Below are 14,322 nucleotides of genomic sequence, written 5' to 3'. Positions count from 1 at the left end.
CGCCTCGTGGCCTCTGAATGAAGCCGCCTGGAGTGCGTTGCCGTACCGTCCACCCTGCGCGTTGACCTCAGCGCCATTGTCAATCAGTAGTTCTGCTGTCACATAATGTCCGTTCTCTACTGCAAGGTAAAGTGAAGTCCGATCCCAGCTATCCTTCTTTGCTATTTCAGACCTTCTCTCTTTTTCTTCAGGCGAGAGTATAGCCTCTAGAGTAAGTGACAATCCAAACCTAGCCGCAAGATGTGCTCCTGTACTGTTCTTTGGATATCCCTGACTATAACCGCTGTGCTTGTGCGTCGGGGCGAAGAGCACCTGGGTAGCGCTCGAAACTAAGTCGTTATTAGAAAGGAATGAACAAGCTAGTGCGCACGCATCGCTTTCCACCTTCACAATATGCTTGCCCCAATACTTAGCAGCATAGTCTAGGAGCTTGCTTTCCTCCAGTCTTTCTTCAAACTCTTCGTCAAAGAAGCAGCTGCCCGTTTTGAACAGATCGAACGATAGGAAAGTAAGGCATGTCAGAGCAATGTGCAGCGCAGCACCGGAATACCATGTCTCACTAATACGCTTAAAGTACTCTTGCGTAGTGTAGTGCACAAGACGAACAATGGCGCTCTCTTTATCAATAACAACAAGACCGGCGCACACAGATAGCAAATCCTCAATGTCTGGCACGTTATCAGGATCGAGTTCCGATTCTCCGCGCTCCACCGCTAGGGCACAGCACAACTCTGCTGTAGTAAGCGGTCTCCTTGCGTACGTAATCCACGACAGTACTTTCTTAGCTAGCGCTTGATCTCCGTCTAGTTGGCCGTCTATACGTTGGATAGCCTCGTTATATGCATCCTCAAGCGCAGCCGAGCCTTTCTTGAATTGGTCTAACGTAGACTTGACTTCTTTTACTGTTCGCTTGTCTACGAGCGAGTCCGTGTGCAGACGGGCAAGAAGGAACCTAGAAACCAGTCAGCCGGTGCTATTTCCCCACGTTGATTAGAACGCATACATCCCATCTACCGCCTCAGCTAACCTTTCTTGTATTGTGGCCTGCAGCGCAAGGTCGCGCTGAACACATCTAGGCAGTCGATGTATCTGACCAGCTACAAATCGCTTCACGTCTTCTTTGCTGGCCCTAACTTCAAGCCACGCTGTATCTCTAAAGGCATCCTCCACTTCGGGTATGAACCGCGCAGTAGCCATAAGGCGGACATCTTGCCCTGCTTGCAAGTCTCGCAGCTTGGCCAGAAACTGACGACGCGTGCCGTCATTGGCTCGGCACTCATCTAGAGCATCCACCACGATATAGACAGCAGAGTACTTTGATAGTATCTCTTTGAGGGCGCCTAGCGTTTCTTCGAGCGACGGCTTCGTACCTCGATCGGCATGCTGCTTGTGCAGTCGCTCCACAGGCCCCGCTGTTGACGGCCGACCCTGCACGAGCTGCTTAACAATGGCTGCCAGCATACCGTAGACATCCTGCTCTTCCTGTGCTTTGTAGTTGCAGTACACGTATGCAACTCCGACTGAGCTGCTCTGCACAGACTTGAGGAGGCGGTCGATCACTATCGCAGCCACCATGGTCTTGCCAGCGCCAGGCATTCCTGGACAGAAAAGAGTGCCCTTGGGCGCACTGAGCCACGTTGTAAACTCAGGCGCGTCGAGAAACCACTGGCCTGTGCCCTCCTGTCTGCGACGTATGATGTCCGATTGTTGTGCGGGGTAGTTAGTAGGCGAGATCCATCCCACTATCTTACTATGCTTTGCATCGACTTGATCTTGCTGGATCTCGTCTACTCGAGAATGTATTACGGGCATGTGTGTTCGGAGGACCTTAGTATCATCTTTAATGGCTTGGGATAGTTTACTCCTTAAGGTTAGTGATATAACTTTATAGTGCTACTATGTAGGCTTACAAATGGTCCATCTGTAATGCGATCCCCACGAGCCCTTTTAAACGCTCGATTCGGACTAATATGCTAGTGATTTCTTCCTTCTTAAACTTCCATACTAGCGCTTTGCCTGCCTGCTGTAATCGACCTCTATCTGTCATTGTAGTCTGCAATTCTTCTAGCGCTTGCTTGAACTGGTCGAGTGGTCCATTCTCGACTCCAAGGGCTCGGACAGCGGTGTACCACGGTTCGTCGGCACTTCCCACTTCAAGACGGAACCTTAAATTGGTGAGGAGACTGTGTACGTTTGAGGCCTCAATCTCGCACTTTGCACGATCTTTTGAAGCATCCTTGACGTCGTTGAGATATCCAAGGACCTTGGCCGAGAGCTGGAGAACTGCGATGATGCTGGCTGTGACGCTGAGCGGATCCATACCCAGACAAGATTGACGGACGAAGCAACTGCGTGTGAAGAGCTACTGGAGAAGTGAGTGGCATCGTGTAGGCAGCGAAGCTGTAAGCGCTTGAGCTAAGGTCGCCGCAGCAAGGCTGAACAGCTGCATGTGATGTGCGTTGTCCTGCGCCGCATCTTATCGATAAAACACATCAGGCGCAATCATGCAGCAAGTTGACTACCCTATCCACGAGAGGCCTCTTCCATTCCGCATTCAATGGCAAGAAAACAACCTCTTTTTTGGGGGCAAGCTTTATGAAGTGTCTTATGGACGCGGCAGGCGTTGACTGGCGATACATTGTGGCAGGTATTTCTTGAGTTGCTCTAGTCACGTGTATCAAAGGCAGGTATGGCTGTCTGCATAGCTTAAGCGTTCCTTTTTGTCCATATCAAATACCGTGTAGCACTTAGCTGTTTAATAGTTGCACAAGTTTAATCAACGACTTACGTTCCGATCACTAGAAGCGTGGATAGAAGGTCACATGATGGCTATTTTCAGTAACTTTGTTGCCAGGTGTCCTGCCAGCAGCCACTCCTACCGTTCCCGTCACATAACCACAACCACATAGTAGACATGGATCGAGCCAGCTAGGTGCTGGTGCAACCCCTCCCTTCAAACGTGCCCAGAACATATGCTGTCCTATCAGAACGGGGCAACGTGCCTATCTCAACACTCTGCCATCGCAAGCACGGACGACGCTCGAAAGAGGAACTGGCGGAGAGCCGGCAATACCTCACCCCTGAAGAGGAAAAAGCCCTCGTAAAATTTGTGTTACTAATATCTAGTCTCGGGCACCCTATGCGAATCAAATCCATGCGCTCGCTAGCGTTCCGAATCGCCCTCCATCGATCCACGAACAGACCCCTCAAGCCTCCAGGGTCTAATTGGCCGAAAGCCTTTGAGAAACGCCATGTAGAACTGAGAGCGAGGCGGGTGAAGGCTATGGACTGGAAGCGACACGATGATCATATATACGATAAGGTCACAGAGTGGTTTCAAGTTATAGGCAAAGTTCTGGCAGACCTAAGTATTCTGCCAGAAAATGTCTACAATATGGACGAGACTGGAGTCATGCTCAGTATGCTTGGTTCTGTCAAAGTTCTTGTAGGTAAGGACGATATTCGAGACTATAGGGGCGCTGGCGTTAGGCGCCAGATGGTATCCTCTATCAAATGCGTAAGCGCGGACGGTAGGTCGCTGCCGTCGCTCGTCATCTGGCCAGCTTCAACACATAGAAGCAACTGGACTACGTACCTAACTCCTAGATGGCATTTCAGGCATTCTGAAAATGGGATCAGCCTTAAATGGCTGATGCGTGTTTTTGACCCCCAAACCAAGGACAATCTATGACTTGTTAGCATTAGCTTAGCTTATCTGCTTATGTGTGTAAATTACACCTACTCGATTACGTACAGCTGATGTTATAAATTGAGGCTAGCTTTTATCGGATCGCTCTATCTAAAGCCCAGACTGGGGTGGCAATCTTGCATGAATCTATGTACTGTGATAGCCACAGTGCTTTATGTAGCTTCCTATTATCTAGACACAACTCTAGCGCTCACGCGCTATCCATCATGTGTGTTTTTTTTTACAGTGAATATCTCACAGATAATTGTGTTATGAGGATTCTCGTTCTTGGCAAGAAACAAGGCTCCTCGCGAGATCAGCAACACGGCTGTAAAGCTTGTGTAATTTTCGAATCAAAGTAGACCAATGTGCAGAAGAAGGGCCCTAGAACATGGCCTTAAAGCGCTCCTACGTTAATATAACGGGTAACTTAGATAGAGGTCGAGCTGCTCAACGAGAGAATTCTCGCTTACTTTTCGACAAGAGTGTTTTTCTACCAACAGTGAGTGACGTTACACCCACTCGCACTTTCCTTGATTCGGCTCTCTCCCCAGCTTCGGTGTCATTTTCCACCATATTGATCTTTTCAATCATCCCATTCGAATGCTATTATCAAAAGAACTGGGACTGTAGCTGTGCCACCCCGGGACGCGCTATCCAAATGCGTCGAACTTCTCGAGTTGAATATTTCCAGCGTCATGAACGGACGATTGAGAGTTCTTGCAATTAGTAGTGCGACAAAACAACCCCAATGAATCTGCCTACCGATCTGCGTATCGCTATTGCCTTCCTACATGCGCTACCTGGGTGCCAATGGTGGCAAAGCTTCACTTACTTGATTCACGAGGCAAACGCTGGAGAAACGATTGTCCATACTCAATTCACCTTTCACACCTTCGCTCTAGCCGCACGGGTCTGCATCCCGTACTATTGATTCAACCATCTGGCAGCCGCGACGAACAACAACCACAACCTCGTGCAATTTTAGATAACCCACCATGCCGCCAGCAGCACCGCAAACCGGCACCATGAGCGCAGCCGAGGTAGTCGAGAAGCCGATGAACATCAGGCGAGTCCATACTGGCGAGCCATATTGCGATCTATAGCTCACCTGTGCCGCGAAATGTTCTCCGGCCTTACAGTTGTCAGAATTCACAAGTAAGCAATGTAGATAGGTACAAGACGGGCAACCAAGTAGATTGTAGGAGAGACGAATCGCTGTCGGATCTACTATCCCGTGACCTGGAAGATGAGGTCCAGGATACCCAGGGTTCTAACAACAGTCATCGTCAAGGTTACTTTGAAAGACGTCTCTTCTTTAGTATTTGACCCGTTCGTTGCCTGGCTGTATGCACATAACTTCGCACTGCCCAGTTCCACGTACTGGTACAAGAGCAGCTCTGCAGCCGGGTCCAAGGACCGCCACCTTATGTAGCTCTGCGTTCTCGCTCCTCGATTCATTCTTCCGAACTTCGGACAGGTCATCACGTGGGCGGCTGTGGAATCCTTTGACAGCAAATTAGTAAAGGGCAATATGAGGGAGTCTTTCTACTCCACAGTCATCTACGCCTATGCATCACTCCGGAAGAGCCGCTCATCTTGGAAGCTTCTTGCCCATGTATTCTCTTCCAATTGGTCCTCTCACAAGCACAAATATATTCGCATGCATGTTAAAGAAGACTTCGCTCAGTTTCCAGCAGACTTCATGCTTGATAACAGAGTACTCTACATGGATGGCATCGGAGAAACACCCGCTTCTATCTGCAGATGGATACCTCATCCACGGCAGCATCGGCGAATGGACACAGAGCACCGATAATGAAGAGGCATGATAGTAAGTCTAACGCTGAAACACGTCGATCAATTTCACATCAAATGCACAGTGAGATATATCCAAACCTTCCATAATGCATATATGTTTACCATACCTGCACGGCTCTATTACTTAGCGTTGGACCTTCACTTATCTCTCAGCTTCCTTTACCTCTTACCTGTGTCCCCGCCTCTCGGCCCGTAAATATAACCTCGACTAACCTCCACCCACCAACCTTTCCAATCAACCTCAAACCCTCTCGACGCCATGACTGAAGGCAAGATCGTCGAGAAACGCCCCAAACCCAATTTTGGGTAAGCCATTTCTTCTCCACGAAAACGATATCGTTAACCTTTCTCCAGGGAGACATTTTGGAGTCCCAGTGACTATCAACGTTCGCCCGTCGCTCAAGAAGTTCTACATCCACAAGCCTCTCATCATTCAGCATTCGTGAGTTCCTACGCCGAGTTTTCAACAGGTACTCTGGGATGAATATGGGAGATTTTGAACTGTGTCTTCGAAGCTACCCGAGAAGCGAATTCAATTCGGAGATCTTAAAAGAACGATAGGGAGACCAATCGCGAGTTGCATCAGGCTCCCCAATGCCTACACATAACTGCGGCAAAAAATTCCGGGTTTCAACTTGCAACGATTCCTGCTTAGTTAAGTATTTCACTTCATTGTGGGGTTATTCGGGTATAAATCAAATACATATTCAATGAGGTGTGGAGATGCAAAGATGGATCTTTTGCGTGGAAGCAGTGAGAGAGCACAGCGAGGGAGTAAGGCAATCAACAACACGTAGTTCCAAAAATTTAAAAGTTTTCCATACCGAAAAGAAGAAATACGGATTCTGTGCATGACTTCCTTGTTGGAGGCCATGAGCTGGAGGTGTCATGGGCGCATTGATGACGTCAGTGTGACCGGCACAGTAACACTACACCTCACGTCCAAGCAATCACCTAGATGTCAGAGATATCCTATATATCCTCTTTCATTCTTAGAAACCTTTTCAACCTAGTACGTAGAGATGTCGTCCTCGAAGTCACCCGCAGACAATCCCGCCATCATACCCGATCCCAACCAGAACGGCTCCATCATCCGCAAAGCCTTCCTCCTCGAAGCCATCGCTAACCTCTTCACAATTCCGCTCATATCAAATACGCGCTTTATCCTGTCTCTCTTGCTCTTGCATCCCTCCGACATCAACCCGGCTTCCATCCTATTCGCACGACTCTTCGGCGGCATCATCGTCGGAGGCCTGACGTCCGCGTTGCTGATCGGTGCTACCAATAGCTGGAATGGAATCGAATTCCGCAGGACGACGTATGTTTTGTTGGGCCTCGGGGAGGCGTTCTTGATTCCGATGCTGGCGTTGGAAGCGGCGAAGGGAGGGAGGGACGCGGCGTTGAGTACGACGGTCGCTGTTGGTAGCATTGGATTGCTGCTGCCACCGCTGATGTGGCGAGGCTACTTTTTATTCGTGAGGCCGGATTTTATCATGCTTTGGGATCGATCTTTTGAACCCATTACAATCATACATTTAATCGACTGTCGGTAGGTCGTTGTAGCATGGGAACCATCTCGTTCCATGGTTCATATTCTTCCTTTGAGTGGACTCAGTATGGTCGATCATCGATCGCATCCCAATATTCTTGTTGTCCGGGGTCTTCTGAGCTGCACACGTCAGACGCCACGAGATGGGTAATGTGATTAGGTGAAATATTTCAGCGTGTTTATCATCATTGCTACGCCGTCTACGCCAGTAGCTATGCTATCCTTTTGTGGTATGCCTAACATAATGCGGCCACCCCTTCCAATCCGAACGAAACATAAAGCTACATCGACAAAATCAGCCTGGAACTATGGCCGATACTCAGTGCCTTCGAACTCTTTGATCGTACCGAAATTTACGCCTTGACCTTCTTCGTCTTCTTGGTAGTGGTCGTGGTGGTGCCGTTCTGGGAGACCTTGCGCTTCTTCTCTACGATCACCTCGGTCTCGGGTTGCACTTCCTTCTTCGCCTTCTTAGACTTGGGTGCTGAGACCACGGCCTCCTCTGTAGCCTCCGGGACGACGTCAGACTTGCGCTTCTTGTCCTTGGACGATTTCTTAGGCTTCTTTTCGGCGACCTCCTCGGTGGCAACGACAGCTTCGGCCTTGGGCTCAACATCAGCCTGGAAACAATTTGTTAGCATCCACGTTTCCTATGGTCGATGCGGAGCAACTCACCTCTACTGCAGTTAATTGTGCCTGAGCAGGAGCATCCTCTACGGCAGCGGCCTTCTTGGGCACCGCGTCAACAGCCTTCACAGGAGGCGCGTTGAACTCATAGCCAAACTCCTCCAGCAATCCCTTGGCCTTGCCAGTCCGCCTCTTGTTCTCGCGCTGCACTCGCTTCTCCCATACGTCGCGTGTTGCGCCGCGAGCCAAGGCAGTGCGTTCCTTCTGATTTCGCGGGTCGATCTTGAAGCGCTCGTTTGCGCCCTTGAACAGCTCGGGATGGACCTGCTCAGATGGGACTACGCGACACTGTAGGATATGTCCGAACATGAGGTAATTGTGCATAGTCTTGGCGACGATGTCGGCAACTTCGCCGTTCGCGAATTCGATGAAGGCAAAGTGCTTGGAGGCTCCAGTCTTCTTGTTGCGGGAGAGGCGTAGACGAAGGACCCTGCCGAATTGGCTAAAGTACTTCTTCATCTGGGGTTCGAAGAAGCCGTGGGGAACGCGCCTGGATAAGATTAGCAAAACGATCGGTGTGTACCATGGTATACAGGTAAACTCACCCAAGGTAGATAACAGCAGGAGCAGCATCCTTTCGTGCCTGGTCCAGCTCCCTGCGCTTCTTCTTGCTGATTTCTTGGCCTGCCTCAACTAGAGCATCCTCATCAAACTCCTCGTCTTCTTTCTCCAAGTCACTCTCATCACGATCACTCTCGAAGCCGGCGAGCAGCGCGGCGGTCTGGTCGTCCAAGGCCTCCTCATCCTCTGCATCGTTGCCTTCTGCAGCGACCGTCTCTTCCGCATCTACCACAGGCGCTTCCTCCTTCTTTGACTTCTTTCCCTTCTTCGGCTTCTTCTCCTCTACTGCTACAGCAACCTCCTCCACTACGGGCTCTGCTGCCGGCTCCTCGACGGCATCCGCTTTCTTGGACTTTTTCGACTTCTTCTCCTTCTTAGGCTTTAGCTCTTCCGCACCAGCGAGGGCGTCCTGGATATCCTCCTCCGTCACGGCGACCTCGACCTCGGCCGCCTTCTTGCCCTTCTTCGACTTCTTGGCAGGTTTCGCGTCGCTTTCGGGCGCAGCTTCGACAGCGGGAGCAGGCTCTTTGGTCTTCTTTGCCTTCTTCGCAGGCTTCTCGGTCACAACAACAGTCTCCTCTACTGTGACAGTCTCCGCTGGCTCGATGGCCTTGCTCTTCTTGGATTTTTTCGGCTTAGGAGCTTCTACAGCCGTGGGGGCTTCGACTGCGATGTCATCCGATTTACGCGCCTTCTTCGCCTTGGGCTGTGCGTCGGTCGCGCCTGCAGACATAGGTTAGCAGCAGACCATTGACAGGAAGAAAGTATTAGGGTACGAAAAGCAGCACGATGTACAGTCGCTGAATGATCACACATACCTTTGCGCTTCTTGCTCTGGATGTCTGAGGCAGCCATTGTGGTGATTGTAGCTGGTCGCGTTGTTGTTTTCGTTGAATGTTCACCGCACGAAAAGTTTCGTGGAGGAAGAGCTCGAGCCGCCAACTTTTTTGGCGCTAAGACCCGCTAGTGCCAAGGATCCACCGACTGTGAACGGCAGCTGATAGGAACCAACGCAGAACCAAATAAATCCGCAGAACACTACTCGACTTCAAGTTGAATCAGAGTCATCTGCAAGCTCAGTTCAACATACGAAACCCTTGATCGCACTTTGAGTTTCTCACCAATAACCCCGACAATCCAACACACAGGCCCGGATCGCAACGCCATGGCACCCGGCATCAGCCTGGACGACCGTAGTGCGTGGGACGACTCAGCTCTGATAAACTCATGGGACGATGCCGTAGCAGAATATCAGGTTTGTCGGCTGCCATCCCGCGAGTCGAATATAGCATACTAAAGAAAGCTAGAAATACCACAGCATCTCCAAGTCAGGCAAGCGGCTAGAGGATTTGTTGACAGAGGAAGAGCTGAAGAAAGTGCGAAGGTAAAGCGTCCACCGTATAGTCAAACATCGACTAATCAACATAGTGACAACGGAGATGTCTTGGACGAGACTGGGGACGGCGCAGATCCGCGCACCGACGCGGATGCCACTGATTCCGCACTGCCACAAGTGCAGGCCAATGGTGTAGGACAAGGTGGAGCGGATGCGGCGCATGTGAAGGTATGGTTTGACATCTTGACAGGATGTGATTGCCATGGCGATCAGAAACTGACCGCAAACAGGATGGAGCAGCACCCGTTGCCCAAGGAAGCGCACAAGCGTCAGGAACAGAGCTGCTGCATGATGGACCAATTTCAGCTTCGATGCCGCAGGCTCTTCTCGGATCAGGTAAGTGACAGAGCCGGGTCGACGGCACGTCTCCTGCCTAGAACATTCCGCTTGGCATGAAACATCTCTAACATCTTGTCAGTGCAAGACGAGAACATGAAAAACCTGATGATGTCCTGGTACTATGCCGGGTACTATACTGGGCTGGTCGCTGGGCAGCAGCAACGTGCGCCCGATAGCGCAGCGCAGCAGACCCAGAAGTAATGACGAGGCTGGAAAACGACGATTCAGGCCTGTGGATCTGAAAGTTTGATACCTGCCAGCCGATTTGACAGGGCTCTAGTCTCGTACAAAATAGAACATCGTAAAAGGCTGGGCCAATCAGGAGGTGAGCGCCCGATTTATAGACCCTCGCCCTGCTGACGGGGAATAGCTCGTGCCTCACGACCTCAGAAGGTAGGGCTGCGAGATTGTTTTGCCTCAGCGCGTTATGCAGATGAGCATCTGGGTGCCTTTCCGTCCAGGCATCTCCACCGAACCGCCTGCTTGTCAAAAGCTTAGCGCTGCCCGATCGGGGCTGCGGGGGTGCAAGCGAGACAGTGCTGCGACACTTTCGCGACAACTTCAGACCCATCTCACACAAACCTGGCGTCAGGCACGGACGCCACGCGAGCCATGCCTCATTGCCTCAGTAAAATCAGATCATTTTCGCGGCTGGCTTGCGCACACTTACCGGCTCCTGCCAAGCCGAAGGGGTGTGATGTTTCGGTGCCTGTGCCGCAGGTTCACGACCCCCAGACTCTCAATTTCATGCGGCGATAAAGGCAATGGATAGTCCCGACCAGCTCCCTCTTTTCTGCCTTCTATCCTCCCTTAACTGTGTCGGACCGGTGCCCAAACCATTTCATTCCCTTCCACTCTGGTTTTCGCTTCATACTCGCAACTATTGAGCCGGCCCTCATCGTGTGCCTTTCGGTCTTTTTCTCTTCGACTTCCCCAGTTTAGTACTTTGTCTGCAGTGCAGGCGCTTCAATCTTTCGCCCTTTTACGACAACCAGAACCTTAGTCATAATGAAGTACATTTCGGCATTCCCGCTGGTGGCCACCCTCGCTGCCGCTCAGATGCAGGTCATGAGCCTTGCGCCAGCACCGTCCGGTCCCACAACACATAGCGTACGCTATCAATGTCTACTTGTTCAGAATAAAACTAACAGCGAAAAGGTTACTGTTGGTGGAATGAAGGCCGTCTCGACCGGAATGGCCCCAGTACTAGGATTTTCTCCCGAGTCTATCACCGCCGCCGTCGGCGACACCGTAGAGTTCGTGTTCATGCAGAAGAACCACACCGCGACCCAATCGACATTCGCCGAGCCCTGCAAGGCAATGGAGGGAGGAAAGGACTCGGGCTTCATGCCTAACCCTGAAGGAAAGGCGGGTGTCACTTGGAACATCACCGTCGACAGCACGGATGCGCAGTGTAAGCAGCACTATCAATCGCAAAACAGAACTGGTTGCTAATTATCATCAAGGGTTCTACTGCAAGCAAGCCACCCACTGCGGCGTCGGCATGGTCTTCGCCATCAACGCTGCCACCACTGGCGACAAGACCATGTCCGTCTTCAAAAACAACGCCATCAACAAGAACAGCACCAAATCCGCCAACCTCGGCCTCGCTCCCATCCAGTCTGTCAACCCCGCTGCTGCCGCCGCACCCTCCACCGTGACCGTCGCCGCCGCTTCTGGTACCGGCGCCGCCGGCTCCACCGCCACTGTCGTTGCAGGCCAGGGCACCGACACCGCCGGCAACGCCTGCGGCTGCCAATGTCTCTGCGGCGTCAACTCCTTCCCGCAGGCGGCTGCCGTTAACAACTTCGGTGGCTTCGCGGGTATGCTGCCGTAGACGCATTGCATGACTAGGAACGGCTGGGGACGGTAATGTGGGAGATCCGGGGATGTATGATGAGAGGTTGCATGACGGGTTCGATGGCTTCTGGACGGCTTCACCCTTATACCAATTTTGCTGTTTCTTGGAGGTGGGCGTTTCGCATTATACCGTATGTAATCCATGACCGCGCGGCACGTGGATGGTTGCCTTGTAAAGCTTAAACATAGAACCTTCAATGAAGCTCTCCGAGAGATGACACTTCAACTCTTTGTCCTTGTTATGCAGAAGTAAGTGATCATGGTCAAGTAGAAGGCGCAGGTGGGCAGTGGTGCATCACAGCAGCTCAGGTCATAATTGATTCATTGCGTACTCAAGCCCACCGTTCAGCACGCAGCCAGCCCCAAATCCAAATCTATAGAATCCAAACCCTACCCGCTCCCATCGCCCCTCAAGATTTGCGCCCGTGTAATGCATATCGCTCGCCGTTCGCAATCCAAGATGCGCAATCAGTCCCCCATTCCAACGCCTCACTTCTTCTCCGCCGCCTTCTTGGCTTCGGCTACACACGTGTTAGCGCATCGCCCATCTATTCCGCAGGAGGACCCAAAGTAAAGCACATAGTTGATTCTGGAAGTACTCACCAGCAGCCTGCTTAGCGCGCATGATAGCCGCCGTGTCCTCCTTCGCCTTGGCAAATTCCGTGCCAGACATCTGCGCGCGTTAGAACACCCTTTTTCCTTTCCACCCCGCTCCTCAGCGACGTACGTTGTTTCCCTTTTTCTGCATATACCCATTAGCATCTTATTGTCATGCGTGGCGTGGCCCACAGCTGATAAGCCGCGGCGAACAATCGTACCTTGCCAGCCTGCTCCTTGAGGTTCTTCTCGCGGGCTTTTTCGCGCTGGTTGCCGCGGGCCATGGCGGTAATTTGTCTGCAGACGGGTGTGCAGTAGGTTAAGGGTCTGTGTGTGTAGCAGAGGGGGTGCGCAATGCGGTGTGGCGGAGAGTTGGACTGGGGATTTGGGTTCCAGGTTGTCAGCGCCGTGAGGTTCGACGAAAATAGCGCCGAGGGGTCTGGACGCGCGAATTGGAGCGCGAGGGGAGCGGAGTGGGGCGCGGCTGCTGGCGCGCCACGTGAAGCAGCAGCGATCGTGAATGTTGGGCGGGTGTGAGCTGTCCATCCTCCTTAGATTGATTTGTCGATTCTGAGTTATCAGAGTTGTTGTACCTGTGTGAATATCGCGATGCTGCTGCTTCCTTACTTCGCAAGCTAGTCGCTCCTTCGAACAGCCTGCATAATGAACTCTGCCTCCGATGGCTGCCCATGCTTTCCAATACTTTTCGGGACACCACTTTCTGGTTCTTGTCAACGATCAGGGCCCCATGGATCATCCTTTCCCACAAATGCAGCATAGCGGTCTACAATATGATATCTGCGCAGGTAATGGTATCCAAGAGTGGGATTTTGATTCAATTTACACTTGGGATATCGCTGACTAGTAATACATGCTCCTGGTTCTTCGGCAAGACTCACGGTCTATCACTGCATCTTAAACAACTCCATCCTCTCTCGGGATAGAGGCGATTTATGTGCTGCCGAACGCCCTGCTGCATCGTTTCTTTTGGTAGTTGCTTGATGTCGGGGTTGCGGAATTCGGCTGCCCATGCATCATCGACGTGCCACGTCCTCTGCACATCGCACGCTGCGTCCGTCTTCGCGACTGGGTGCAGCATCTTGTCGTTAACGAAAGACGCGAAATGACGCTTGCTGAGGTGCGGTATAAGTGGGATTGCACCATTGAGTCGACGGCGCCAGCGCTGCTATTTTGGGAAATTCATTGACTGTGCCGAACACATCCTCAGATTTCTGCCAGCAGTACAATGTGTCGAAGTGAAAGCGGACCTATGATGGTTTCAGCACCGGGTGTAAGCCATCAGGGGAAACGAAACCACCCTCCCGACGACTGAGTACTGCATTAAATTCGAGTCACGTTAGGGAATGTGTTGAGGAGAAAGTCGCTCACGGGTAAGAAGAATTGCAAATGAGACTTGAGGTTACTTGCGGCACAGCACTCGCGTACTCGTGTCGATGGAGCTGCCAGGATGGTCTACCTCCCGTGCACGGCTAAGCCCAGGGCTACAATTGGCTAAACCAATGATGCGTGCGTATCTTGGGGGCCGTGCAGGTGAATACGGAAATCCAACGAACGGTCAACTTAATCGCAGCAGGAGGGCTGCATTACACACATTATCGGAATGTCTCCGTATGTCCTGTGCTATCGCCTTGCGATTGAGAGATTGTCAAACGGCTTGCCGAGCTTATCCTGGTGGCACAGCATCCTGTTGCATGCGGCACAAAGTACTTTCGCTTGTTGCGAGGTTCCAAAAACAAGTTACCCAAGTGGAGCTTCCGGTCGTTAGCTAGATTTCCTCCAATTTTAACTCAACTTGAATTTGTC

General features: G+C 51.6%; 7 protein-coding genes across 7 annotated transcripts; 3 read left to right on the top strand and 4 right to left on the bottom strand.

The window, feature by feature from the left end:
• Positions 1 to 390: 390 nt before the first annotated feature.
• On the bottom strand, positions 391 to 852 carry CC84DRAFT_1053163 (ankyrin repeat protein; the record flags this gene model as incomplete). Its single annotated transcript, XM_018173502.1, has 1 exon — positions 391 to 852. A coding segment is annotated over one exon (462 nt), but the record flags the coding sequence as incomplete, so codon positions are not given.
• Positions 853 to 990: 138 nt separating this feature from the next.
• Positions 991 to 2,320, bottom strand: CC84DRAFT_1186399 (uncharacterized protein; the record flags this gene model as incomplete). Its single annotated transcript, XM_018180856.1, has 2 exons — positions 991 to 1,864; positions 1,911 to 2,320. 2 exons carry the CDS (start codon positions 2,318 to 2,320, stop codon positions 991 to 993), a joined length of 1,284 nt encoding a protein of 427 aa, XP_018037795.1.
• Positions 2,321 to 6,531: 4,211 nt separating this feature from the next.
• CC84DRAFT_1143958 (uncharacterized protein) lies at positions 6,532 to 7,062 on the top strand (the record flags this gene model as incomplete). The annotated part of the gene is made up of 1 exon (XM_018176440.1): positions 6,532 to 7,062. One exon carries the CDS (start codon positions 6,532 to 6,534, stop codon positions 7,060 to 7,062), a length of 531 nt encoding a protein of 176 aa, XP_018037794.1.
• Positions 7,063 to 7,220: 158 nt separating this feature from the next.
• CC84DRAFT_1143957 (uncharacterized protein) lies at positions 7,221 to 9,212 on the bottom strand. The gene is made up of 4 exons (XM_018176439.1): positions 9,125 to 9,212; positions 8,291 to 9,029; positions 7,734 to 8,235; positions 7,221 to 7,678 (listed from the first exon to the last, which is right to left on the bottom strand). Exons 1-4 carry the CDS (start codon positions 9,159 to 9,161, stop codon positions 7,412 to 7,414), a joined length of 1,545 nt encoding a protein of 514 aa, XP_018037793.1. The 5' UTR covers positions 9,162 to 9,212; the 3' UTR covers positions 7,221 to 7,411.
• A 105-nt stretch (positions 9,213 to 9,317) lies between these two features.
• On the top strand, positions 9,318 to 10,242 carry CC84DRAFT_1242967 (uncharacterized protein; the record flags this gene model as incomplete). Its single annotated transcript, XM_018184105.1, has 4 exons — positions 9,318 to 9,561; positions 9,625 to 9,870; positions 9,933 to 10,038; positions 10,121 to 10,242. The coding sequence occupies exons 1-4, from the start codon at positions 9,472 to 9,474 to the stop codon at positions 10,240 to 10,242; spliced, it is 564 nt and encodes a 187-aa protein (XP_018037792.1). The 5' UTR covers positions 9,318 to 9,471.
• Positions 10,243 to 11,049: 807 nt separating this feature from the next.
• CC84DRAFT_1258530 (uncharacterized protein) lies at positions 11,050 to 11,960 on the top strand (the record flags this gene model as incomplete). The annotated part of the gene is made up of 3 exons (XM_018184835.1): positions 11,050 to 11,151; positions 11,200 to 11,455; positions 11,508 to 11,960. 3 exons carry the CDS (start codon positions 11,050 to 11,052, stop codon positions 11,876 to 11,878), a joined length of 729 nt encoding a protein of 242 aa, XP_018037791.1. The 3' UTR covers positions 11,879 to 11,960.
• A 430-nt stretch (positions 11,961 to 12,390) lies between these two features.
• Positions 12,391 to 12,782, bottom strand: CC84DRAFT_1216386 (four F5 protein; the record flags this gene model as incomplete). The annotated part of the gene is made up of 4 exons (XM_018182796.1): positions 12,391 to 12,422; positions 12,505 to 12,574; positions 12,629 to 12,643; positions 12,720 to 12,782. 4 exons carry the CDS (start codon positions 12,780 to 12,782, stop codon positions 12,391 to 12,393), a joined length of 180 nt encoding a protein of 59 aa, XP_018037790.1.
• Between the last annotated feature and the right edge of the window lie 1,540 nt (positions 12,783 to 14,322).

The sequence above is a fragment of the Paraphaeosphaeria sporulosa genome (genome assembly GCF_001642045.1).
Source record: "Paraphaeosphaeria sporulosa strain AP3s5-JAC2a unplaced genomic scaffold CC84scaffold_4, whole genome shotgun sequence".
Classification (NCBI taxonomy): Eukaryota; Fungi; Ascomycota; class Dothideomycetes; order Pleosporales; family Didymosphaeriaceae; genus Paraphaeosphaeria; species Paraphaeosphaeria sporulosa.
This window is presented reverse-complemented; position numbering and strand designations above follow the sequence as displayed.